At 36.9% G+C, this 25,779-nt stretch overlaps 3 protein-coding genes, 2 long non-coding RNA genes and 1 pseudogene across 18 annotated transcripts in view; 4 read left to right on the top strand and 2 right to left on the bottom strand.

Moving 5' to 3' along the window:
• LOC147519022 (uncharacterized) overlaps window positions 1–25,779 on the top strand; it is a 54,367-nt gene that overhangs the window by 24,599 nt on the left and 3,989 nt on the right. Inside the window, exons 1-3 of one of the 12 annotated variants that reach the window (XR_015211967.1) lie at window positions 22,465–23,991; window positions 24,289–24,843; window positions 25,082–25,140. The exons of 9 other annotated variants lie outside the window; for them this stretch is intronic. This is a non-coding gene — a long non-coding RNA (uncharacterized LOC147519022). Of the gene's footprint in view, window positions 1–22,464; window positions 23,992–24,048; window positions 24,844–25,081; window positions 25,141–25,779 lie in introns of those variants that run through there. 2 more of the 12 variants (XR_015211971.1, XR_015211964.1) reach the window with 2 other exon arrangements.
• LOC147519027 (glutelin type-A 3-like) lies at window positions 6,243–8,389 on the top strand. Its single transcript, XM_086590683.1, has 3 exons — window positions 6,243–6,531; window positions 7,226–7,946; window positions 8,056–8,389. Exons 1-3 carry the CDS (start codon window positions 6,336–6,338, stop codon window positions 8,207–8,209), a joined length of 1,071 nt encoding a protein of 356 aa, XP_086446809.1. The 5' UTR covers window positions 6,243–6,335; the 3' UTR covers window positions 8,210–8,389.
• Window positions 8,729–9,678, bottom strand: LOC147519026 (chlorophyll a-b binding protein 40, chloroplastic-like; annotated as a pseudogene).
• Window positions 9,808–13,286, top strand: LOC147519025 (pterin-4-alpha-carbinolamine dehydratase 2, mitochondrial-like). Of its 3 annotated transcripts, none has more exons than XM_086590682.1 (7): window positions 9,808–9,913; window positions 10,023–10,039; window positions 10,173–10,270; window positions 10,538–10,623; window positions 10,708–10,831; window positions 11,994–12,062; window positions 13,036–13,286. In XM_086590682.1, the coding sequence occupies exons 1-7, from the start codon at window positions 9,860–9,862 to the stop codon at window positions 13,122–13,124; spliced, it is 537 nt and encodes a 178-aa protein (XP_086446808.1). In that variant the 5' UTR covers window positions 9,808–9,859; the 3' UTR covers window positions 13,125–13,286. The 3 variants fall into 3 exon arrangements, with proteins under 3 accessions (XP_086446808.1, XP_086446806.1, XP_086446807.1); XM_086590680.1 differs by having other exon boundaries at window positions 9,812–9,913; window positions 9,990–10,039; XM_086590681.1 differs by having other exon boundaries at window positions 9,836–9,910; window positions 9,990–10,039.
• On the top strand, window positions 13,414–16,970 carry LOC147519024 (uncharacterized). The gene is made up of 3 exons (XM_086590679.1): window positions 13,414–13,979; window positions 14,604–15,576; window positions 15,767–16,970. The coding sequence occupies exons 1-3, from the start codon at window positions 13,973–13,975 to the stop codon at window positions 16,932–16,934; spliced, it is 2,148 nt and encodes a 715-aa protein (XP_086446805.1). The 5' UTR covers window positions 13,414–13,972; the 3' UTR covers window positions 16,935–16,970.
• Window positions 21,316–24,943, bottom strand: LOC147519023 (uncharacterized). Its single transcript, XR_015211974.1, has 2 exons — window positions 22,326–24,943; window positions 21,316–21,375 (listed from the first exon to the last, which is right to left on the bottom strand). It is a non-coding gene; the product is annotated as an uncharacterized LOC147519023 (long non-coding RNA).

The raw sequence follows: 25,779 nt of genomic DNA, 5'->3' as shown, positions 1-25,779 counted from the left end.
TAATTTTTTACTCGTTAGTGGAGGTGGGGAGATCAGCCAGGCCCTGGGAATCCTCTTACAACAACTTCATACTTTAAAAGATAAATACTTCGTTTAGGAACTGACAAGTATGACTATTCACACTTGTTTCCAACTTCAGTATCAGGAGGTTTTTCTAGAGTAATGGTTAAAAAAATTAATGGTTCTAGAACGAATTTCAAGCACTACAATTGAAGTTATTTTGAAATTATCAGATATGTGATGCATATCCAACAGTTGCTACAATCAGAATTTCTACCTCTTACAGCATTTCCAATGCAAGGTTGCTTTACCCACCTCCATGACGACATAACTTTTCTGGCAAAAGCAAAAAAAACCAACTACCTCTAGTAATTTGTTTCTGTTACACACTCATCAAACCTAACTCAACCAAATGCATGGTTGTATTCCGTTACCAGGCATACAATGGGAGAGCTTAGACACGATGGGGTGGGAAGAGAAACAAATGGTAAGTAGATGGTAATTTTTTACTCGTTGGTGGAGGTGGGGAGATCAGCCAGGCCCTGGGAATGCTCCAACAACAATTTAATCCTTGTATACAGCCATACTTAGCTTTGCAACCTGTCAAGTGTCAAGTATCCGCACTTGTTTCCAAGTCCAGTTTCAAAAGGTTTTCCTAGCCAAATGGAAAATGAAATTTGTAGTTCTAAAACGCATTTCAAGCACTAAATTGAAGTTAGTGTGAGGTTAACAGATATGTGTCACAAATCCTATAGTCACTTAGGTCACAACTTCTACTTTCCTTACAGCACTCCCAATGCAAAGTGGCTTTACCGACCTCCATGTCGAGGTTACTTTTGGAAGAAACTCATAAAAATAAACAATCCGCTTGTCATTTGTTACCCCTACACTCCCACCACACCTAAATTATCTAAATGCATGGCTGGATTTCATTAACCAGGCATACATTGAGAGCATTCAGGCACGATGGGTGGGAAGATAAACAACTGGCAAATAAGTGGTTATTCACGGTGCTGGGTAGATCAGTTGTGCATATGTGTTGTGTAAGTGAATCTACAAGTCAAAAAATTTTAAGGTCACTACTCAAGATCTGTAGATTCAAAAAAGTAACATACGATAACAAATCAATTATTTGACATAAAGATTCAATATTTATTAGAGATGACCGATCCTTAACAACCCAGATCCATCACGCACAGAGATCGAACATGAACATAAAGCACGAGATCGATTACCTGTTGAAGATGTTGCGCCAAGCCAGTTGATTACTTGTATATATTTATTACTAAATTTGTTCCCATTTGGGTGGAAAAGAGAAGGATTTTACACGGAACCGAGCCACGTGGACAGAAATATTATTTATAGTGAAAATGATTTTACACTCAATTTTTACGTGGTCCGAGTGAATACTTTTTTTTCTTAAGCCACATAGTACAAATTTCACGCGGTCTGGGACTGCTTATCTGAAATAATTCGCAAGTCTCGAATCTTGTTACGACTTACGATTGCCTGGCTGATGAAGTAGTTGTTTGTAGGTGCTTTTACTGATTTTCTTCTTTTTGATTCTGATTACGATGATCCTGAGTCCTAACTAAGGAAGGGTGCCCCCACCCTTCTTTATTCCCGGAATTGCTATAGACCCCATATCTCGCAAGGCAGACCCCATTTAAAAAAATTAAAATATGTACTGTAGCTTAATTTACAAGATTGTATCTAAAGATAAATCTGTTATAGGGTCAGTGGTTCTGGGCTCAAGTGATCAAGCAGAAGAATTTTTGGAACATGAAGATACCAAGTGACTGTAGTTGGGTTTGGAGAAACATCTTAAACTCTGACCGTTAGCCAAAAGATTTATTAAACACTCTATTTCAAATGGTGCTACAACCTCAGTCTGGTCTGACCCTTGGATAGGAGATGGTATACTCTTTGATAATGCCCAAGCTAGAAATAGTTTGAACTTTCATTATGATGCAAAGGTGAGTGGGCTGCTACAAAATTCTCAATTGAATCATATTATTGTCACTAGTCTATCTGAAGGTACTCTCAAGTACGTACCAAATCATGGAAGTGGAAGTAAACAATCTACTTGGAGAAGATAGGGTGGTATATATGGACTTTATCTCACACGGGTGAATTCTCTACAAAAACTACTTATGAAGAATTAAGAAGGAAGAAACCAGTTAAGAAATGGTCAGCTCTTGTTTGGGGCAAGCACGTTGTGCCAAGACACTATTTTAATGCTTGGCAAGCCTTTTTCGAAGCATTGCAGACCCAAGATAGGCTTGTTCAAAGAAAAGTTTTGAATTCCTCTCTTTGTTGCCTATGTAACCAGGAAAAGGAAAACGTACTCTAAGCACTTATTTTTCGAATGTTGGGAATCAACGTCCATGCTTATTCTTCTAACAACAAGTGGTGGAGACTCTTCAGAAAATGCAGATCTCTTACTCCCGATGTTGAGATTCTCAAGATTTTTATATGTGCTACTGTTAGCTACATCTGGATAGAGTGTAACAATAGAAGGTTCAAGGGACGCTCATAGGACATGCATGCATGCTACTAGAGACTATCATAATTGACATGAAGAATTATGTACAAGCAAGACTGAAGATACTGATACAGTAAGACTACTCCTAGGTAGACGGGGTCTACAAATTCCTTTGATTGTACGCGTTCCCGTCAGTTGTCAATGGAAAAAGCCTCCGGAATTGAAGGTGTAGATAGTGTTAACTCATCAGATGGTTCGATGAAACAAAATGGAAGCGACTATGGTGGCTATGGTGGTTTGGGACGGAATTCTGATGGTGAGGTTGTATTTTCTTATTATGCTTCTTGCAAATCTATGAATTATGTACTATATACCAAGAATTGAAAGGGATCGAAGCTGGGCTTCAGGGATGTTTGCTGCATGGACTCTTATCCATTCGACTTGAGACTGATTCCCTCGTATATAGCAGTGATGATCTTGAGGGACAAAGAGAAGCCCCCATGGTACTGTGCAAATCTTAAAGCATCGATTAAAGGTCTAATGAGGTTGTTCAACGACTCCAACGAGGCGCAATTTTTTCATGTTTATAGAGAAGCAAACCAGTGTGATGATCACCTTGCTGCCATTAGCTCAAACAATGAAAGTCATGTACTTTGTTCTCCTTTTGATCATTCTTTGTCTCGGCTTGTAAAAGAGGACAAAGATGGTGGTGTAACATTCCGGTGCTTATTAATACAAGTTTGGGTCTGCCTAAACCAGTTACCAACTTTTAAAAAAACAAAAAAACAAAATCAAGATCATTATGACATGGTTAAAAAGAAAGGCCCCGGCATTAATAGATGATGAAATCCCATGACACGTAGTTTTGCTAGAGTAGATCACGAGTACTTGGTCCATTGCCATTGATGCTGGTGATGATACTTTCCCTCATGTAGTCACGCACTCACGCCTAATTGTAATTTAACTATATTGAAGAGTAATAATCAGGGAATCCGTTCGGAGCCTAGCAGTCTAACATCATAACATGTGCAAGAAGCAAACAGAACTGTGTCAAAAACACGTAGCCTAGCAGTCTAACATCATAACATGTGCAAGAAGCAAACAGAACTGTGTCAAAAACACGTGTTCTTGTGGAGGTTCAAGGCATAGAGAGCACTGGAGGCAGCGAGCAATTATTACAACTGGTTGGCATGTATATAATTGTTTCGAAAGTGTTGCACACACGGGCTAACCACGCATTCATTGATGTTAGACTGAATTGAACGAATTATACAAAGTTGTCCACTCGAAGTGCATTCCTGGGGCGTGGGTGTGGCCGTGTGGGCGTGTGAGGGTGCACCAGTTTGTACATACATGGAAGGCCCATAAATATGTCCACGATTTTAGATAGGATCAATCTTAATGATGTACGTGGGTAGGATACAATTCAAAGGATGGTTCAGCCAACAGAAACATAGTTTACAGACCACAGCTTCAGAAACCAAGTTCACAAAATCCTGAAACGCCCACCGGAAACTAAAATTTCAAGAGTCCCATACTTGCCCACAGTTTTCTTTTGGATTATAAGGACATACATGAACAAAACTTCTGACCCTAAAATTCATTTGAAGCTTTCGTTTCATCTTAGTGCCATGTCTCCAACTGCTGCAATGCTCACTTTGCCTTACAATTGCAAATCCATTCAGGAATCTCCCTCTTTCAAGATCAATTTGGAAGGGAAGTGGTTTTTGGGCTTTTTCAAACAACCCCAAACTGAAACCAAGTGCAACATTTCTACAAAACAACCAACTCACTCTCATCCCTTTTCAAACGTGGAAGAAAGGTCTGATGAAGCTATTGAGCTAAACTGCTGGTCTTCCTGAAGAAATGCTGCAAAATGAATGGGAGTACAATAATGATCCTTAATTTTCTCCTGTAAATTACTGCACTACGGTCTTTCATGTAAATATGATGTACATTTTTTTATTTTTATATTAAGCAAATGTGATGTGATCAAGTATTCAGGAATGTGATTTCTGTCATTGTTAAGTATTGGACCACTGTTTTTTATCTGATTATTCAGGTTTCACAGTTCTAGAGAACAATCAACGCAAAACCTTGTGAATATGGATGCCAATATGCCAGGCCATACAATTATTACAATGTAAACAAAATTCAATTCATAGTTGTGTACTGAAAGTTTGAAATTGAATCAGCTGAATACCACAGCTCTTATTCTTTGCATGGTACAGAAAATATTGGTATCCTTTCGACCTGGGAATATTGGTCCGATATAAGAACAAGTCCAATGGAGGGCTGCTAAAAGTGCCACATAACTGTCACAGAGGCCTTTTAGCTTGTCTAGCCAAATTTAGCTCTCCAAAATAAAAAAACCAATCCAATCCAATCACATCTTTGCCATCCGTTCATTATTTTTTGAAACTTTTTTGGACGGACGACACAGTTTCTGCCGTCCGTCGAAATTTAACACACGGACAGCACGGCATAAATTATGTCGTCCGTCTCCCGAACTTTTTATAGCAGCTGCTAGCGAAGGTCTTAACTTTGGTTGAGTTTTTTACTCCTTCCAAATTTAAGACCCTTTTAGCAGCCCATATAGCTCCCCCTTGGACTTGCTCTAATGGCAAATTGGCAGCATGTAAATATAAAAGGAAAATCAATGGTCCAACGAGCCTTGTGTACTGAATATTGATCGACAAATATTGTAATTAACTAAGAGCATCTCTAGGTGGCCTCAAATTCAGTCGCATTCTTCAAATTTAAAGGAAAACTTAGGAATTTTTCGGAATTTAATCTCTAGGTGGCCTCAAATTCGGTCGCATCACCTGCTTGTTCGCATTCTTGTTCGCAAATTTGGCAATTTGGATGCGGATGATGCGGAGCGACATTGGTAATGTCGCGCCATTGCAAATGTCTCCTCATTTTTTTTTACTTTGACCAGCACCACGCGCTAGTAGTACTGTCGTGCGCCACTACTAATGTCGCGCGAGTTATTTTTTTTTTACCTTTTCAATTTGGTGCGACAGTGGGAATGTCGCGTGAGTTTTTTTTTTTCAACTTAGGGTAATGTCGCGCGACAGTATCAATGTCGCGCAAGTTAGTCCTATTCCAAATTTGCGAATGATATTTGCGACCACCTAGAGTTGGTCGAAATTTGTGACAAGATTTTTCAAATTTGAAAAATATACTACCACCCACCCCTAGAGATGCTCTAACTCACTTTGCTTCTTGTGTTTTTGAAGATTGTTTGAATGTTTATTCTACTTAAAAAAAAAAAAAAAAAAAAAAAGACAAGAAAAACAAACAAAATTAAAAATCACATCTATTCTCACTGTTAGAGTGGGAATCGGCTATTATAGTGTAGTGAAGATAAGATTAAATCTAAAAATTCAAATGGCAATAATTCTCTTATCCAAAAAAGGATAATTGTGACTTAGACGATAAGTTAGGATTAGAGAGAGTGCTCTCACGAAAACCAACACCAGGTGCATTAGTGACCCACTAATTTGGCATTGAGATACACATAAAACACCATCTTAAAGCCTTAATGAAATCTTACTGTTAGAGGTATAACCTCAAGTTGACTAAACGTGAGACTATTCCCATTGAATCATGATTGTACATGGTAATAAATAATATTTATCCATAAAACTTGATTACTACCATATCCGGAATATCTCTTCATTAATTGAGTCTTACTAAAAGTCCATCTTTTTCAAGTTTCAACTCTTCTACGTACACCTATAAATACACCACTCGTTACGTTGACTCCTCATCAGCATCACACTCGTCAATCTTTTTATTCTTGTTTAACATTTTTCGCTCAAAAAAAAAAAGTTAGATATTAGAGATGGATCTTGATCTTTCACCACAGTTGGCTAAGAAGTTGTATGGAAGTGATGGTGGTTCTTACTTTGCATGGTCACCTACTGAACTACCTATGCTTCGTCAAGGAAACATTGGTGCATCTAAACTTGCTCTTCAAAAGAATGGTCTTGCTCTTCCTCGTTACTCTGATTCTTCCAAAGTTGCCTATGTCCTTCAAGGTATATATTATGTTAATTTTTTCTTCTTCTACCATGTGATTTTAAAGGTTTGCATGATTGGTTTTAGAGGTTTTTGCTGCAATCAGTATTTTGTTTTTGGTTGGATATAAGTTGCATAAATCTTCTCTGGTCGACTGTTTAATGGATAACTGGGCTTCTGTATATATGTTCATATCCCTGTTTTTATCAATATCAATCAATTTTCTGTAATAAATGATGTCTATACTGGTAGTCTGGATGTAACGTCGGTGTGATCATGCAGAGCCTACAACCATTATGAGTCCATTTTTTTTTCCAATTTGAGATTTATACCCTTTTATCCAAAATGTTAACTATTTTTACTAAATCAAGTGATCAACAGTCCATCTTGATGTTAATGATCTCAATTTTTTGAATTTGTTGAAATTCCCAAATTTTGAATTTCTGTGGTATTCTCATTAGTTCAAGATGTTATTCTGTTATTGGTTTCGGGGCCAAGAAAGAAGTGTAGGTGGGTAGTACAGATGTTCATTCACTGTGGTACTACTTTAAGTTGTTTATTCAACTTATCTTAATATTTTGGCATATTAGAAGAAGATTTCTGTATGTCAGGCAATTATTTCATGGATGCAGGACTGCATTAATTGTGAGATAAATTTTAGTTTTAATTAATATCCTATGTATATCTAACAAATATGTTACTTTAATTTCTCAGGCAGTGGCACAGCCGGGGTTGTCTTTCCCGAAGCAAAGGAGAAGGTGATTGCAATCAAGAAGGGTGATGCAATTGCTTTACCTTTTGGTGTTGTTACCTGGTATTACAACAAAGAAGACACTGAGCTTGTTGTTCTCTTCTTGGGTAAAACTGATAAGGCCCACAAAGCTGGTGAATTTACTGATTTCTTTCTAACTGGACCAAACAGTATATTCACTGGTTTTTCAACTGAGTTTGTTGGGCGAGCATGGGATTTGGAACAAAATTTTGCGAAGAACTTTGTTGCCAGTCAGACTACCAGTGGTATTGTTAAGCTAAAAGAAGGTGCTAGCATGGCAGAGCCAAAGCAGGCAGACAGAGATGGCTTAGCATTGAACTGTGAGGAGGCTCCATTAGATGTTGATGTGCGTGGTGGTGGACGTGTTGTTGTTTTGAACACTCAGAATTTGCCTTTGGTTGGAGAGGTTGGATTTGGAGCTGACCTTGTTAGGATTGATGGAAAGTCAATGTGCTCTCCTGGATTCTCTTGTGATTCAGCCTACCAAGTGACTTACATTATTAGGGGGAGCGGCCGTGTTCAAGTTGTTGGGGCCGATGGTAAGCGTGTACTTGAGACTACACTTAAGGCTGGCAATCTGTTTATCGTGCCCAGGTTTTTTGTGGTCTCTAAAATTGCTAACGATGAAGGGATGGATTGGTTCTCCATTGTCACCACTCCTAAGTAAGTATTTTATTATTATTATTATTATTATTGGTGTTTGCTTTCATTGAATTGAAATCTGTTTTGCATTAACTCATTTTATGTTGGTTTGTTTTTGTCAATTTTGCAGTCCAATATTCACCCACTTAGCAGGAAGGACTTCAGTGTGGAAGGCATTATCTCCCGAAGTGCTCCAGGCCTCATTCAATGTGACTCCTGAGCATCAGAAGATTTTCTCCTCCAAAAGAAATGATTCTGAAATCTTCTTTGCTCCATCAAAGTGAGATGGAACTTAGCTCTCCTCCAAAGTATTAGGATTAAAGAATAGTGTCTTTTCCATTTCTTTTGTTTCAGCAATGCATAGTTTTAGTTGAGGTGTTTTGCACTTAGTTTCAGAAGAGATGACCTGTTACAAAAGATTATAGATATGGTTTTAGCTTTCAATAAATATTTGCTTTTATCAATTTTTCAAGTCTTCATGCTTCTCATCTTTCAAATTTTCAGCAAAATATCCAGTCAATTGTAGTTCCAAATAAGGTTTTTAGTCCTATAGTAAACATCATCATCATAAAACAGAAGTGGTTCTAAAGATACCTAGTTATGAAAAAGGAGGCAGTAAATTGTGACTTTTGTTCTTGGAAATTTTGTAGTTTGTGAGTAGGATTTAAACTCTGTATCAGAGACTTCACTGTGTTTCTCATAATATTATGAGTTGGGAGATGGGAGTTTTACCTGGTGTCACGTACTTACAGTCATGTCAAAACCTCTCCCTCTATGGACAGGGTACACTCTCAGTAGTTTCTTCACTTCAAAACTTCATAAACACTTCTCATGGCCCCTCTAAGCTCAGTTTCCAGTACGCTTCTCTTGGCCTGCTTTCGCCAAGGACTGAGTATTTTGCTGTTTTGAAAACTGATAAAAGCAAAACCGTAGTCAGCCAAAGAATTAATCAAATTAGTCATAAGGTTGAAACGCATTGCACAAATTTACTTACATTCACAAACAACAGTGTTGGGCAGTAAAAGAACAAAAGGAAAAAAAAACCAAAAATAATTGAAAACTTCACCCTGTATGCATTGCCTCATGGCACATTCAATTTAGGGTGAGAGGGTTTTGAACTCAATCAGTGATTACTCGCTCACTTGCCGGAGTTGGTGGAAGAGGCCCAGGCATTGCTGTTAACTGGATCAGCAAGGTTTTCTATAGGACCCTTGCCAGTCACAATAGCCTGAACAAAGAAGCCAACCCAGTGGTCCACCGGCAACACAGTATTCCTCCACAGCACCCAAAAATATAACTTGTGTAGCTCAGATGGCTGGAATGCTTTGAGCATGGACCAAGCTTGGGTTGCCCAGGTAGTCTAATCCACCCTCACTAAAGATTTGTGCACCAGCCTTGAACCACACTGTCTCACCAAACTTGAGTCCATTACGTGCAAGAAGCTCTGGGGATCAAGTGTTTTGATTCATTTCACGGTTCTTAGCGAATGTCTCTGGGTCTGCTGAGGGTCCAGAGGTGTTCCAACCATAGTCACCAGGGAACTCCCCAGTAAGGTAAGATGGGGATTCACCGGAGAATGGTCCCAAGTACTTCACTCGGTCTGGACCGTACCATGGGCTAGTTGATGAGACAGGTTTCGACTTGGATACAGTTTTTCGCATGGTAATTCTTCCTTCACCAAAGAGAAGCTCCGAGGTGGATGGTGCTAGCTTCACTGACTTCCCTGCTAGAGAGGGAGAAGAGAGAGCCATTGTAGACTTGACTACTTGAGCAAGAGAATACACTCACAGGTAAAAATACGAGCAGGTTGAAATAAACAGCGAAATATATTTCGTACCGGAAATTAAAATTCCGGAATATTTCATCAATGCTATTGCTGTGCCGACTAAGTCAAAGATAAACATGCAGAAATAAGTGATCAGGCAATCAAAAGTATGAATCGAATGTTAAGGCCTTTCCTCTTTTCTTCTTCTTCTTCCACCAAGGCAGTAAGTTAAAACTCAAACACCCCTTTCTTCTTCCGTTTTTTCCCCCAATATATGTTTTTGTTATTGTTATTTGCAGACACCATTTATAATACCATTGTTCAAAAATCAGTTCACAGCTCATGGATGGTACACCTCTTTATCTCTCTCTCTCTCTGTTACAATCATGCTTTTATTCATTTCTTTTGATTCTTTAGTTATGCATATATTAGATAGGCTTTCTTACGTGGAGATAAAAAAAACGTTATACTTATATATACAGCTCAAGTATTCAAGTAACTGAGATATTACCAGACCATGTCAAAGTGTCGTCAAATAGAAACTCGTTTCCTTGGTTTCGTACTTACTGCACTGACAAAGGTGAGTTGACAACTTCTTGTCTAAACCATCTGACATTTCAAGCTAGTGCAACCTCACGTACGGCCACCTAATGACATCTTTCATCTTTCTTTACAAGTTTAGTTGTAAATAACATGTTAGGACTTAGTGTTGATATATTCATCTGTGAAACTGAGACATAAACACGTGTACATCTCCTAGCTGAAGTTTCATATGCCTCTCTAGAAAGACCATTCATTATCAGTTCTAGACTTCTAGTATTGACGCTCTTTACTGGGAAATTGATAGATTTGTCAATCAAGAAATGTGTACCCTGTGACTCAAAGGATATCCGGCCAATGACCGAAGAAGCAGCTCGCTTGTTGATTCCAAAGGTTTTTTTTTTGTAACCAGTTAACTTTGTTTTTTTGTTTTTGTTTTGCCTGTTAGTGGTTCTGAGTTTTATATGTTCATAATAGGTTCCTGGCTGGGACCTGGTAAATGATGGTGGTATATTGAAGCTGAAGCGCTCATGGAAAGTGAAGGGTTTTACTAAAGGATTGGACTTCTTTCAGGTGATAGCAGAAGTTGCTGAAGCAGAAGGTACTTGCCACTTCTTTTCACTCTTTAGTCTTTTCCTCCTAGCTCCATCAACCTTACTAGATCTAATATTGTTTAGGTAGATTTTTGTGGCATACAAGTTGTTGAATTTATCTTTCGCAGCTGGGAGGTGCTAATTGGATCAGCCCTCCTTTTTGCCTTCTAGTACAAGGCTATGAGTGATCATTCGTTATGTATAAAGAACATTAGGATCTTCAATGAGATATCTTCATCTCCAATACAGTTGTCATTATGATCAATGCTATGCCTATTATTGGATTTCTGAAGAACCGGTAATGGGTGGTGTTTTGCTTGAAGAGTTGGTAATAATCTGGGTTATTGTGTCTCTCCAGGCTCTTTCAGAAGTTTGGAATCTTACATAGATTTTTTTTCCTTCTCTTAGGCCCTCCCTCATGTGGGTCTTATACAGTTAACTCTTATCTTATGGATTAACAAAGATTGATAGGATATCTGGGCATCCAATGTATTAGGTATTAGGGAGGGGAGGACACCACTCAGAATGGCCAAATTGCATTAAATCCCCGCTGAAATAGGCTTCTGAAACTGGGAAGTTAAATGTTTTGGCCTCTCCATGTTGTTGATTCTGTCAGAAGCCATATGCAAGAGAAGACATTGGTTCAACCAATCCATAGGCATTATACAAAGAAATATATATGTAACATCATTTATACTAGTGAACTACCATCGTGTGCTGGTGCCCACCATCTGTGGATATAAGTGCCATTTGTTTCTGATTTTTGTCTCTTTCATTTGGATATAGGAAATTAGGAATACGACTTATTCTAGTGCATCCATTATCCTAAGATAACACCTAAATTCGCTCAATAATTTGTATGTGTGGCGCAAGTAATTTGTCTGTGTGGGACATTGGAGACCTGGGAGAATTTGCTGCCTTTACCTGATTGTGTATTTTGTTTTGATCTCACCGATGTTGGAGTATTCTCTGGCATCTTGTTGCTACAAAAGTTATTTCATAGTGCGACTTTGTGAGGTATCCACTATATTGTTTCTTTTCTTTTTCTTTTTCGGCTGTTGAGGAAATGTGGAATGTGGAGTTGCTCCTAGTGTTGTCTATTACTGAGGTTGGCACAAATAGTTTCCCAAACAGATTTTTTAGTCTGACACTCTATCATCATCAATGCAGGTCACCATCCTGACCTTCATCTTGTTGGGTGGAACAATGTTAACATTGATATATGGACGCATTCTGTTAGTAAGCATTTCTACTCTGAAGTCATTATGTGGAGCTGCAGCTTTTACTTGGTTTTTATGCTGCAAATATTACACATTCAAATTTCCGAATACATATTCTGAATGGTTTAGCTAGAGCATTTTTTTTAGTAATGTGTTATTGGTGACTGGTCGATAATGGTGCCTGCTATAGAAATTGGTGTCAGAACTGTGTGGCTTTGTAGGAAGATTAGAGAATCCCACTTTGCATAACGGTACCTTTTGTTGGAACCAACCAATTCAGAAATCCTTAATTTTGTGTCTTTATGTGATAGTTAGTTCTAGCGTACAGCAAGAGTTTGAATATGAGTAAGAAAAGTGAAAACCCAGATTATGCTAGATGGATTGTTGGTCTTAGTAAAGGACACTGAATTTTTTTAGGTCAGAGCCTAAAGTAGTATTTTCACGATATGAAAAGGGCATTGACCAAAAATGAGGTGCGGTTGCTACGTTACGGACTATGAACGTAGCAATGGATTTGGATTTGAACGAGAGTACAATGGGCATTTATACCATTGTAGAGAAAAGTGAATGAAGCCTTTTGTGTTGCTTCTTATGAGGAACGTCACTGGGAACCAATCTCCATGGCGTAGGCTCTCTTTGCGCCTAGAAGCATCTAGGCTTGCACCAAAGGTGCCTAGTTTAGCCTAGGCCCACGCCTATCCCCCACTGCCAAGCCAGTGTCTGCTTCTTTAATTGCATAGGACTTACTCTATATGGTGAGTTGTGCTGCGAGGAGTTCACTGAAATTGGGCTGCGGTAAAGCACTGTTTAACATTGATGAAGGCAGTACAAGTGTGTTGGACATGAAATGAATATCATTTTGAAGTCCACAATTGTTTCTAGTATTGATTTGGTTTACTACTTTATGAAATGAAAGTTGATACTATAAGTGAGTCTGAATGTATTATATGTATACCCGATTACTGAATACTCTTCAAATTGTTGCTGCATAGGTGGGTTGACTGAAAATGACTTCATATTGGCATCTAAGATCAATGCTCTTGACGTGCAACACCTGCTTAGGCGCAAAGCTGCTAACTAGCAGTCTATTCTCATGCCGCAGCAAGAAATGGAAAGTGGAGTTGCTTTTGTAGGAGAGTCATCCATCATAAGTTTGGCACTTAATGTTTATACAAAATCCATCTGGATATCGCATGCTCACACTATATATGAATATATGAAATAAGAAATTTGAATTTGCGAATTTGGTGCCTTAGAGCACTGGAGTCATTACTATCAGATGCATCAGAAAATGAACTGCGAAAAGGTTCAAGTGACAGTGACAGGGCCAGGGAAGTAACATACATATATATAGGTCGATCCTCTTATAGGCTAGGAAGTTCTCATCCAATGAGATGGCAGGAACGAACTCTTCAGGGGAACCACATTAATCAGCTGAAACAAATAATGGCTGGCTGTTTGTGAGTCAGATTTTTTCCTTGGCCCATCTCCGGTGAATCTGAATTAAGAATTGTAGCGCAGATTAAGTGTTTTTTTAGGATGAAGGATTCACAAAAACAGAAGTCAAATTAAAGATAGAAACTAAAAAAAGTTGGATGAGACTATGAGAGTGATTGGAGAAGACGAGAATATAGTAGGTATTACAAATTTAGTAGCTTATAGTTATTGGGTCTTAATAATTAAACTTCTTATTGTGGCACGAGGCCTATGTTGAGAAATAGGCAATTAGGCTCAGGTTAGTATTATGGCGATATATAGTTTCTTCATAGTGTCTATTATTTTTATCATTGTTTCCCGAATCATCAAAGGTGAAATTGCCTTACATATAAACAAGCCATATATGTTCGCAGTTAACTTTAAAAACATCTCCTTCATTGTCCTCTTTATATTCTCAAAATTCTGAGAGGCACGTTTTGCCCTTGGCATCACATGCAAGGTTAGTTACATCTTCGATCGGATCTGTTTTGAATGTTAGTTGTTTGACTATCGCTATAAGAGTTGCTTCTTATTATTTTCGTTTTGTTTATCAATGCGTTCCATGCCTTACTTGATAGTTTTGCAAACTGCAGTCTCGTGGAATGAGTTTTAGTTATAATCCACGGTGAATTTGAGTAAAAGAATAAAGTACGGCTTAGATTTAGTTAGGATCAAAGAAAACTAGGATTCCTTACCAGAGATAAACTCTTCAGTTTGACATAAATTCTCAATACCATACATTTCGTCCTTCACATAACAGGAGTATGCAAGTTTAAGGAACTAGATATCGAGTGATTGAGCTTTCTATGAGCATCTATCAAATCGAGGTAGGTAATATCACAAATTAACCAGAAATACAAACCCTGCAATTTCGCTACATAAGTCAAGGATCAGCTCTTTTCTTTTTTCTTTTTTTTAAACTCTTTATCAACTTGAAATTTTATTCAACTTTTAATTTATTTTCTTATCTATACTTGTGCAATGTGATTACGAAATCTATCTTTTCTGCTTAAGAACTTCCATGCATGTTAATGTTTTGAATTACCAACTGACTTTCTATGTAATTTGACTTACTACTTCACAGAGAAAAGACGAACCATGCAAGAAACAAGAAGAAGTTTTCTTCCACATGTTCCCGGACCATCACCTTGGCTTGTCTTTCCATCTGGAAAAGATAGAGACATACATAACTTCTTCAACATATCTGATCCGAACAAAAGATCTATTCTTAAGAACTTTCGCAAGGTTCGGGAGAGATGTTGTTTGGTATCAATGCATGGGTGGTTGGTAATAAGGGGTTTTGAATATGAGAATTATTGGACGCTTAAAAAAGACATTTGTTTTCTGTGGAATCCTGACACTTCTGGAATAATTCGTCTACCATCTACAAATTTACATGACATTGATCGCTTTAATGCGTGCATTCTAACATCTCCGCCTACAGATCCAGATTGTATGGTTTTGCTTGTGGGGAATAATTTTTTCTTGTTTTGGCAACTAGGAGATAAACAATGGACAAAGCAGTACTATACTGTAAATCACAATCCATATGACATCATTAACAAAGTCATTACTTGCTCCAATGGAACCATTTATGCCTTCACGGCTAGTAATGACATTTTTGCTACTATTAACAGAGAAGGTTGTGGCACCATGTCAATAAGGTGGTTTCAAATTGAGAGGCCTCGTCATTACTCTGAAGCACATCGCTTTTGGTCATACATGGTAGAATCTTATGGAGAAATATACTACGTATTCTTACATCATATAGGCGAGCATGATCCGCTCAAATATGTTGAAATTTTCAAGATGGATTTCACCAAAATGGCTTGGGTGACAGTGGAAAGTCTAGGCGAAACGGTGTTCTTCTTGTCGAAATATGGTAATATGTCTTTATCTGTTGCTAACTCAGGAATCAAGGGAAACACTATCCATTTTGCGGAAAAGAATAGTTTGTATGTCTTTGGTGTAGGAGATGAGAGTTTATCAGTTTATCTGCCTTGTCTTAATTTGCAGGCACCGGTTTACTCACCTTTTTGGTTAATGCCCAGTAACAGGTATTATAAGTGCACACGTTACTCTTCCATTTAAAATTTGTGATTAGGTTTATAGCTCCGCGCCTCCACTGTGCTTGAAGATCTTTTTGTCGCCTTTGTATATTTCTTATGTTCTTTTACTTAGCTTCTTCATATTTGTTGAAGAATTTCTTATATTGTTCAATTCTAATATGTAGTTTACATTCTTTAGGTTGGTTAAAGTCTACAAAGAGAATGCAAATACAACCATCTGGGATGAACTGGAAATAGAGAAAACGAACAAAATTGTAAAAGTTACAAAGGAAAGAGTGGAGGAATCAGAAGGCTCGTACTGGATTGACCTTCCCAGAGATATTCTACTTTCAATAGCTCAGCATCTCCCTTCAGCTGATGACTACATGAACTTTCGTCCTGTATGCAAAAAATGGGCGTCTATTCCTCCAATCCGTTGGACTACTGATACAACTGGCGTGACAACTCAATATCCTTGGCTCATGTACTCTAATCGAAAGAAAAGCACATGCAGTTTCATTGATCCAGTGTTCAATGTTACGCATTGTGTTGATAGGACAGAGCTTAGGGGGGCCAGAATTTGCTTCTCAAAGGACGGTTGGTTGCTAATGTCTAAAGGCGATCGTTCAATGTTCTTTTTCAACCCTTTTACTAAAGTAACTATCGACCTCCCAGATTTGCCAAGGGATTTTGCTTTCCGCGGTCTTTCCTTTTCATCCTTGCCAACTTCTGCGGACTGTATTGTTTTTGGCGTCAACACCTTCTCAACAGATTATGTGCGTATCGATTATGTGCGTTTGGGAAACCAGGCATGGACTGACAGATTAATTGCGAACCACGTCAAGATTCTACTTGGTAATCACAATCCTGTTTTCTATGATGGAGCATTCTACTGTTTAAGTTATGAAAGACATTTGGGAGTCTTTGATTTCAAGAATAACATATGCGAGTGGAGGATTCTCACTACGCCCCTACCCAAAAAATCCTTTGACCAAAACTATTTGGTGGAGTGCAATGGAGAAATATTATCCGTCTTTGTGGGTCGCAATGGAAGCTGGGTTGAGGTTCACAAGTTTGACTTTTCGACCAAGAAATGGACAAAACTGCGCAGTTTGGGTGATAAAATGTTGTTTATTAGTCGTTCTACGTCGATGTTATTGAAGGCAACAAACAAAAGAAACCACAACAAGATCTATTTCCCCATATCGTACAATGACGAGAACAATTGTGTGTTCTATTCCCTTGAGACGCGCAAATGGCACTCCTCGTTTGGCGATTTTTGTAGGGAGGATATCTACAATACTAAGGAGCAGTTGCATTGTACTTGGATTCAACCAACATTAAGCTGGAAGAATCACTTTTTATGATTGATGGTTTTGGACCGCGTGGTATATTCAAGTAATTCAACGTTCTCTTCCCATTATTTTTTTCCGATAAATAGAGTTCTCTTTCCATATATATTATATATATATATAATATATGTGGGTGATAGTCCAAGAGTGAATTCTTCAGTTAAAATTGTTTTTTCATGGTTTGGAAATAAGTTCAAGTAGTCCTACTAGTTTTATTGGTGGATTGGTGGGCCTATAATGAAAACCAGAGGAATGGAGAGATCTTATTCTGCTAATGTTAGAATTAGGCTTGTGTTGAATGTTCCTATTTGTTCACTTCATGGATCTTCGTCGTCAAAATCGAGTTTTTGTTTGGACCAGTTTTTTTCTTCAGAGAGAGAGAGGTTCGATTATCTTATTGATGTATCCCCTTAAAGCAAAAAATGGAATGGAATGGGAAAGGAATACATCGGAAAAAAAGATTCAATCTTCGTAGATGGGATCTTGGAAAAGAATTTCTTCGATATTCGTAAACCGTAGCTCATGAAAATGTTTGAGGCGCTAACCATTGATTTTAAGAGTATTGTTGTCCTTATGGTTCTTTAAAGTAATAGCCCCGTGAGGGGTGACTTCTGTTATTTTAAAAAGACCAATCGATCGAGTATTCAGTTTTTCTTGAAAATGATGCAATCTAGAGTTATAAAGCAAAACTTTTTGACCAACTTCGAAATGTTTTCGTAAAATATGTTTGTATGCATGAATCTTTTCCATGTTGGTTTTGTAATCTTTTAAAAGGTCATAAGCATCATTTCGAATATCTTTAAGCTCGTTTATTTGTAGTTTACACTTTTCACCTGCCACATCGAGATTATAATTAAGGGTTTTTATTGCCCACAGAGCATGATACTCTAATTCAACTGGCAGATGACAAGGTTTTCCAAAGACAAGTCTATAGGGGGACATCTCTATAGGTGTTTTAAAAGAGGTTTTGTATGCCCATAGTGCATCGTTCAGATGGAGAGACTAGTCTTTCCTATTTGGATTAATTGTTTTCTCCAAGATATGCTTAATCACTCGATTAGAGACTTCTACTTAACCACTTGTTTGAGGATGGTATGGAGTTGCAACCTTGTGGGTTACTCTATATTTTTTCATGATATGTTCAAAAACTCGATTGCAAAAATGTGATCCACCATCACTGATGATGGCTTTTGGAACACTAAATCTTGAAAAAATGTTTTCTTTTATAAACCCGATGACTGTTTTGTTATAATTGTTACGACATAGTGTGGCCTCAATCCATTTAGATACATAGTCTATGGCTACTGGGATGTAAATGAAACCATTATAAATTGGAAAAGGTCCCATGAGAATGGTGTGGCTTCCTAATTTAAGATTTTGAATAAACAATATGCATTGCCCCAGGAAGAATAAATGGTTGTTGATTTTATCTTCATTGTCAAATGCATAAGTTATACGGAGTTAGTGTATATTAAAGTTATTTTTTATGTCCATTCAATCGAAATGTTAAGTTTCCTCTTCGTTTTTCATTTCATATGTTAATATTGTGTTAGTAAACAGTACACATCAATACGTGCATAATAGATGAATTCTGAAGATTGTTCTACTATAATTCATTTTCTAGCATCACGCAAATAAAAAATCTTCGAAAGACATTCCGTGCTAGCAAATAAAGAATTCTAGCATCACAGAGTTCAAATGGATCATTTTTCCATTAGATAAATGCGTATACAATTTTATTAAATCTGTGGGCTTGAATAATAGGCTTAAGCAGGTCAATAGGCTTTTTCTTTAAAAATTGTTGGGTACTTAATCAGTTGATCTATATTAATAACTATAACAGGCCAGCTGTGGGACGGGCTTAAAGCCTAGTATATTAAGAAAGTTAAAAAAAAACATAATTGCCAAAAACTTTCGGATCTCGCCTACAACGATCTCCCTCGTTTTTCGACCGACAGCCCTCTCGTTTTTACCAAACTAACTCTTCAACTACCGAGGTATGTTCTTCTCGCTCTCTTCAATTATTTATTATTTAGTTAATTACTTACTAAACCTCATTATCGATCTAAAATTTCTATTTTCAAGATCGATCTAACAAAAAACATTAGTTAATTACTTACTAGACCTCATTATCGATCTAAAAATTCTATTTTCAAGATCGATCTAACAAAAAACATATACGCATATTTCATTTCATCTGAGATAAAAGAAAAAACATAAAATGTATATTTCAATTGAGATAGATTTCACTGATATTTCATATGTGATTTCATATTTCACCAATATTTCACCTTTGAGATGAAGAAGCTCTAAAATTCACAAATATTTCATATCATTCACAACATTGACAAACATATGGCTAATAATGTTTTTTACAACATCATATGGACATCCACACATATATTTTATTAAGCACATACACAATGCTTAGTTTTCTGCATACACGTACTGTATGTCTTTATGGACTTTTAAGTCTAGCCTTTAGCATATCATTAATTCATTAAACCACCTCCTTCGTTTTTCGACCGACAACCCCCTCGTTTTTACCAAACTAACTCTTCAACTATTGAGGTATGCTATTCTCTCTCTCTCTCTCTTCAATTATTTATTATTTAGTTAATTACTTACTAAACCTCATTATCGATCTAAAGTTTCTATTTTCAAGATCGATCTAACAAAAAACATATACACATATTTCATTTCATCTGAGACAAAAGAAAAAACATAAAATGTATATTTCAACTGAGATAGATTTCACTGATATTTCATATGTGATTTCAAGGTGAAATATCAAGTGTGATATTTGGCTAATAATATTTTTTTTACAGCATCATATGGACATCCACAAGTGGCAGGACATGCAGTCCAGGACTCAGAAGTCCATAAAAAGCCAACAATCTCGAATCAGAGATGGAAAACCTGGTGATTCAAGACGAGGCACGCAACCAAAAATACCTTGTGATAAAGATGAAGTTGCACAACATGCGTGCAGCGGCGGAAGGGGCGGGCGGCGCAGCGGCAGCAGAAACGCGACATCGGTTTGCAATTTTTGCATCGGGCCATGAAAAAGCTACATCAGCTGCGGAAGAAGGAGGAGGAGCTAAGGCAACTGCATCAGCAGCGGCAAAAACTTTCGGATCTCGCCTACAACGATCTCCCTCGTTTTTCGACCGACAGCCCCCTCGTTTTTACCCAACTAACTCTTCAACTACCGAAGTATGTTCTTCTCGCTCTCTTCAATTATTTATTATATAGTTAATTACTTACTAAACCTCATTATCGATCTAAAATTTCTATTTTCAAGATCGATCTAACAAAAAACATTAGTTATTAATTACTTACTAAACCTCGTTATCGATCTAAAATTTCTATTTTCAAGATCGATCTAACAAAAAACATATACGCATATTTCATTTCATCTGAGATAAAAGAAAAAACATAAAATGTATATTTCAACTGAGATAGATTTCACTGATATTTCATATGTGATTTCATATTTCACCAATATTTCACCTTTGAGATGAAGAAGCTCTAAAATTCACAAATATTTCATATCATTCACAACAATGACAAACATATGGCTAATAATGTTTTTTACAGCATCATATGGACATCCACACATATATTTTATTAAGCACATGCACAATGCTTAGTTTTATGTATACACGTACTGTATGTCTTTATGGACTTTTAAGTCTAGCCTTTAGCATATCATTAATTCATTAAACTGCCTCCCTCGTTTTTCGACCGACAACCCCCTCGTTTTTACCAGACTAACTCTTCAACTATTGAGGTATGTTATTCTCTCTCTCTCTTCAATTATTTATTATTTAGTTAATTACTTACTAAACCTCATTATCGATCTAAAATTTCTATTTTCAAGATCGATCTAACAAAAAACATATACACATATTTCATTTCATCTGAGATAAAAGAAAAAACATAAAATGTATATTTCAACTGAGATAGATTTCACTAATATTCCATATGCGATTTCAAGGTGAAATATCACACTTGATATTTCACTAATATTTCACCTTTCAGATGAAAAAGCTCTAAAATTCACCAATATTTCACATCATTCACAACATTGACAAACATATGGCTAATAATGTTTTTTACAACATCATATGAACATCCACACATATATTTTATTAAGCACGTGCACAATGCTTAGTTTTATGTATACACGTATTGTATGTCTTTATGAACTTTTAAGTCTAGCCTCTAGCGTATCATTAATTCATTAAACCGCCCCCCTCGTTTTTCGACTGACAGCCCCCTCGTTTTTACCAAACTAACTCTTCAACTACCGAGGTATGTTCTTCTCTATGTCTCTAATTATTTATTATTTGGTTAATTACTTACTAAACCTCATTATCGATCTAAAATTTCTATTTCAAGATCGATTTAACAAAAAACATTAGTTAATTACTTACTAAACCTCATTATCGATCTAAAATTTCTATTTTCAAGATTGATCTAACAAAAAACATATATGCATATTTCATTTCATTTGAGATAAAAGAAAAAACATAAAATGTATATTTCAATTGAGATAGATTTCACTGATATTTCATATGCGATTTCAAGGTGAAATATCAAGTGTGATATTTCACCAATATTTCACCTTTCAGATGAAGAAGCTCTAAAATTCACTAATATTTCATATCATTCACAACATTGACAAACAGATATGGAAAACCTCACAAATCAAGGCGAGGCACGTAACCAAGAGTACCTAACGAGAAAGATGAAGCTTCACAACAAATGTGCATTAAAGGCTAAGGCGGCCCGTGGCGAGTGGCGTTAGCTTGCAACATGCCGGAAAAAAGCATCTACTGCTTGGAAGAAGGAGGAGCTAAAGATCGCATCAACAACATCGAAGTGGCGACATCATCGATCACCGCAGGATTTGTTTAAAGATTTTTTTTTTAATTTTTATTTTCGATAATATGAGGACTTTTATAATGATGTTTATACTTTGTGTATAGTAGCAATGACCAAAACCATGTTCAAACTCTAAGATGATATAAGTAGCCATGGGAATGAAAACACACAAGCTGAACAAGGTGAGACCAAAACCAGATTAATATCTATGAACTAAATATGTTAACCAAATTCATTTTTATTTCTTGCATAATTTATTTTTGAAAAGAGGATATAGATACCTGAGAACCGCACAGCAAGCAGATTGGACGACACTAATGCGGAAGCGTGACAATTGGACAAAGAAGATTGAATGTGGTGATAGAAATCGACAAAAACAAATCAATTAAAATACTTACCAATGCAAAGCGAATAACCAATAGAAGTGGAGACGAGATTTACGTGGTTTGGCGTTAGCCTAATCTACCAAGCAAAAGAGGAGAACTTTACTAATAAAGAGAGAAACAAATAGAATACAATCACTCACAAACAAATCCCGAAGAATTTATAAGTAACTTGAGCCTAACAAATCCCACAAACCGGTCTTTTATTTAAAGAGGTCGTGGGTATCAAATTGGTTTGCTATTAGAATGAAACCAAAACCTTAACCGTGTGGTGTGGTGTGGTGCTGGCGGTGCCTCTTTCCAATTTGAATTTGGTAAACCAAAGTCAGCCACGTGATATCTTTCACTCTCCATCTGTCTTTGTGCAGCCTCCACAGCTTCCACTTCAGCTGTATAATAATTTCCAGTATTCAAAATGTCAAAATACGTACTGCCTACTCTCGAAGGCCACTCATCATTTTGTATTTTGTCTTCCAAAGTTTTCAATCCCATAACTTTTCCTCGGCAGTCGGCACTCACTCACGAAGAAAGAGAATATTTTGAAGAAGCGATTTTTAACAATGGGTGCTTCAGGGAAATGGCTAATGCTCCACCTAAAAATTTCTTATATATTTTTCAGTTAGTTTAAGCTTGTTTTTTTCAGATTGATGGATGGTTAGATTATATGTTGTTGAGGTACATCCATCTCGATTTACTATTAGTGATGTTGCTGTTTTGGTATCAAGTGTTACCTTACTTGAGGCGTTTGCTATAAAGTATCACATCAACTCTTGTATTTACTTCTATAAATAATCTCCCTTGCAGGTGGTACATTATGTATTATGTCATTGTGCTGAAGACTCCATAATGAGCTTGCATTAATTCCTTGCTTAAAAGATAAATAGTTTGCATTGAACTTATCATGAATGTAGTAGTAGATAATATACACTAAGCATGCCCCTCTTGTGCTCTGTTCTTGCTTTTGGTTTGCGTGAAAAGATTTTTAGATTTAGAAATTTTGGTTTGCCTTTATTCTGGTGATTTGTCAGTCATGCAAAACTTGATACTTTTTTTTTTGCATTTTTAGCTCTCAACTTTACTTGTCTGTTGTTTTGTCTTCACCAAGTCTCATCTTCTCGAGGCAACAGAATGTATCACATTGCGTGAAAGCAGTGAATTATTGTAGTAACTGATTTCAGTATGGTGATAAAACCTTGATTATTACTAAAACTTTCAAAGGACTATGGGTCTTCGCCCCTAGGTTTTCCAGAAAAGGATTTGAGGCTTTCAGGGAGTGACTTTTCTCTCAAAGGCTTGGGGCACACTCTGTCCAAGTCAGAAACCTTTGGGGGTCTACATTCCGATTTTATTCTTTTATTTTTATTATTATCACTTTTATATTTTTCTTCCGGGTATAAAGAAGTTTCATTAGTAGGGAGCAGAAGCAGAAGCAGTCTGAGATAGCTGATAGCCTACAATACAATTACAACAGACTACAATAAAGGAGCCTAAGCTCAAAACCGAAAACACCCCATGTCCAGGAACAATAGATGATCCCATCTAACAACAAAATCATCGAAGGGACAAATCCTAAACTCTCTATACGCCTTATACAAATATAGTAAACCACCTTATAACAGGGCTTTAATAGACTAATGACTTCCTTAGTTGTCTAAATCTACCAACTTGCCTGATTTATTTTTATTTGTTTCGAAGCAACTCAGAGTATGACATTCACAAGATACATTATATCCTATCGCACATCCCTCCTCTGGAGACTAAAGAAGGAAAACCTGATTATGAAATGTGGAGTGAGTTAGGTGAGCATACTTCTTCTGTCTTTTTTTTTTTGGCCCTTCTATCTTATCTTTTGGACTGTTGAATGATCATCTGGTTAAAGTACTCGATGTCCGTTTTGGATTCTTAACCTTGTGCACTATTTTTCTGTCTATTGCATTTTTTATATTATTCCAGCCAACCTATGACATTGTAGTGTACAGTGTGAAAGTAGGTTTTCGGAATTCCTGTGTAGTTCAGTACTCAGGCTGGGTTTTATCTGGAATGCATGCAATAACTTTTCCATTTTACTGTACGAATTTCGTGAGTTTCGTCTAAAGGAACTGATGGGAAACGATCAAAGGAAGGTGATCAAGAAAACATACCAAACAAGTCTAACAGCGATGTAAAGGCTTACTCTCATTTTCCTGCTTTCAGTTCACCATCTGATTTCTTGTAAGAACTGAACCACCATCTTGAAATTTAATGGACTTCGTTTTGTTTCAACAAGAGGATTTAAAATAGTAGTTGGTTTCTTATATCTTTTCTTTGATAAATTAGCCAAGGTCTTATAATTTTATGCTGTTTGGTACCCAGAAACTTGTCAAAGGTTGTTGGAGAGAGCTACCATTATAATTACGGTTTTGTTGTTTCATTCCCAAGTATTTTGCAAAATTTGTTGCCTTCTTAGTTATTACTAATGGTTGTCTTGCAAGGTTTTGATGCATGCCTCTTTTCTGCTTCCGTGTATTTTTTTATACTGTAAAAGTACATCAATATATAATTTTATCTTGGTCTTTTCGATATTGGAGATTGCCAAAAAGATGAAATTGAAGTTCACAAAAGCATGGTTGGCGTTTCTTAGGCTGTCACTCCCTCTTGATGTGTATAAAGAGGTATCATTGATTTTAGTGTTTTCAAGGTAGTATATATATATATATTCTATCTGAAGTATATTTTATTGAGTATCAAAAAAAATAAAGAAAGAAAAGAAAATCATATTAAGGATCCAGAAATAAAAACATCTCTTTTACCAAGCGGTGTACTACCAACTCACCCCTGACCGACTAGACCAGATAAATACCTCATACCTCAATTCAGTGTATCTCGTCTGACCTCTCTTGTTAAATGCAGGTTCTTGTCACTCTTCATCATACTGTTATTCCTCATTTGTCAGATCCGATAATGCCATGGTAAAGTTTTATATGCACATTGATATATTTATATTATGTTTCAGCATCTCTAGAACCTGAGCAAAGTCTGACTTTAATCTGAAATATCTAGTGACTTCTTAACAAGATCATATGGCGTTGGGGCCTGGGGGTGTTACAAATGTCATGGCTCTTAGCAGCCTTTTCATTCTCATGACACAACATGGTCTAGAATATCCGAATTTCTATGAAAAACTGTATGCTTTACTCGAATCTTTTATTTTTACGGCAAAACATCGAGCAAAGTTTTTTTTAGGGAATTTTGATATTCTCTATTAGAATAATTCGGGAATCATACATGCTTGAGCTTGACCTGTTATTTTTAAATTGGTTGTGGTTTATTTTCATTCTGATGACATGCTCTGAAATCAGTTATTCTACCAGTGGGAAGAGTGGTTGGTCGAGGAGATCTGTTCTATTTTTTTCTCTTTGTGAGGGTGATTGTGGAGGAGAATTTAGACATAAAAAAGGGAACACTTTGACCCCTAGCTACTAGGAGAACTTCCTAATAGCAACTAGGATAGAGGAAAAAAGGGCAGATCCGGGGTAATCCGTTGTTCTTGATATTCCCAGCTCTACGGTACGTCTAAGTAGGCTCGATAGCTTTCTTCGAAAGGCCGG

This window comes from Coptis chinensis, chromosome 2 (genome assembly GCF_015680905.1).
Source record: "Coptis chinensis isolate HL-2020 chromosome 2, ASM1568090v1, whole genome shotgun sequence".
In the NCBI taxonomy this organism is placed as follows: domain Eukaryota; kingdom Viridiplantae; phylum Streptophyta; class Magnoliopsida; order Ranunculales; family Ranunculaceae; genus Coptis; species Coptis chinensis.
Note: the sequence above shows the minus strand (reverse complement) of the source record. Positions and strands in the feature narration are given on the sequence as shown.

What these genes read in the sequence shown, in the direction of transcription:
- LOC147519027 (XM_086590683.1), top strand. Translation starts at nt 6,336, where the DNA reads ATGGATCTTGATCTTTCACCACAGTTGGCTAAGAAGTTGTATGGAAGT. An exon ending in AGTTGCCTATGTCCTTCAAG is followed by an intron (nt 6,532 to 7,225) that starts GTATATATTATG and finishes TTAATTTCTCAG; the next exon opens with GCAGTGGCACAGCCGGGGTT. An exon ending in TCCATTGTCACCACTCCTAA is followed by an intron (nt 7,947 to 8,055) that starts GTAAGTATTTTA and finishes TCAATTTTGCAG; the next exon opens with TCCAATATTCACCCACTTAG.
- LOC147519025 (XM_086590680.1), top strand. Translation starts at nt 9,860, where the DNA reads ATGAATCGAATGTTAAGGCCTTTCCTCTTTTCTTCTTCTTCTTCCACC. An exon ending in CTTCTTCTTCCACCAAGGCA is followed by an intron (nt 9,914 to 9,989) that starts GTAAGTTAAAAC and finishes TGTTATTTGCAG; the next exon opens with ACACCATTTATAATACCATT. An exon ending in TATATGGACGCATTCTGTTA is followed by an intron (nt 12,063 to 13,035) that starts GTAAGCATTTCT and finishes GTTGCTGCATAG; the next exon opens with GTGGGTTGACTGAAAATGAC.
- LOC147519024 (XM_086590679.1), top strand. An exon ending in TGGTTAATGCCCAGTAACAG is followed by an intron (nt 15,577 to 15,766) that starts GTATTATAAGTG and finishes TACATTCTTTAG; the next exon opens with GTTGGTTAAAGTCTACAAAG.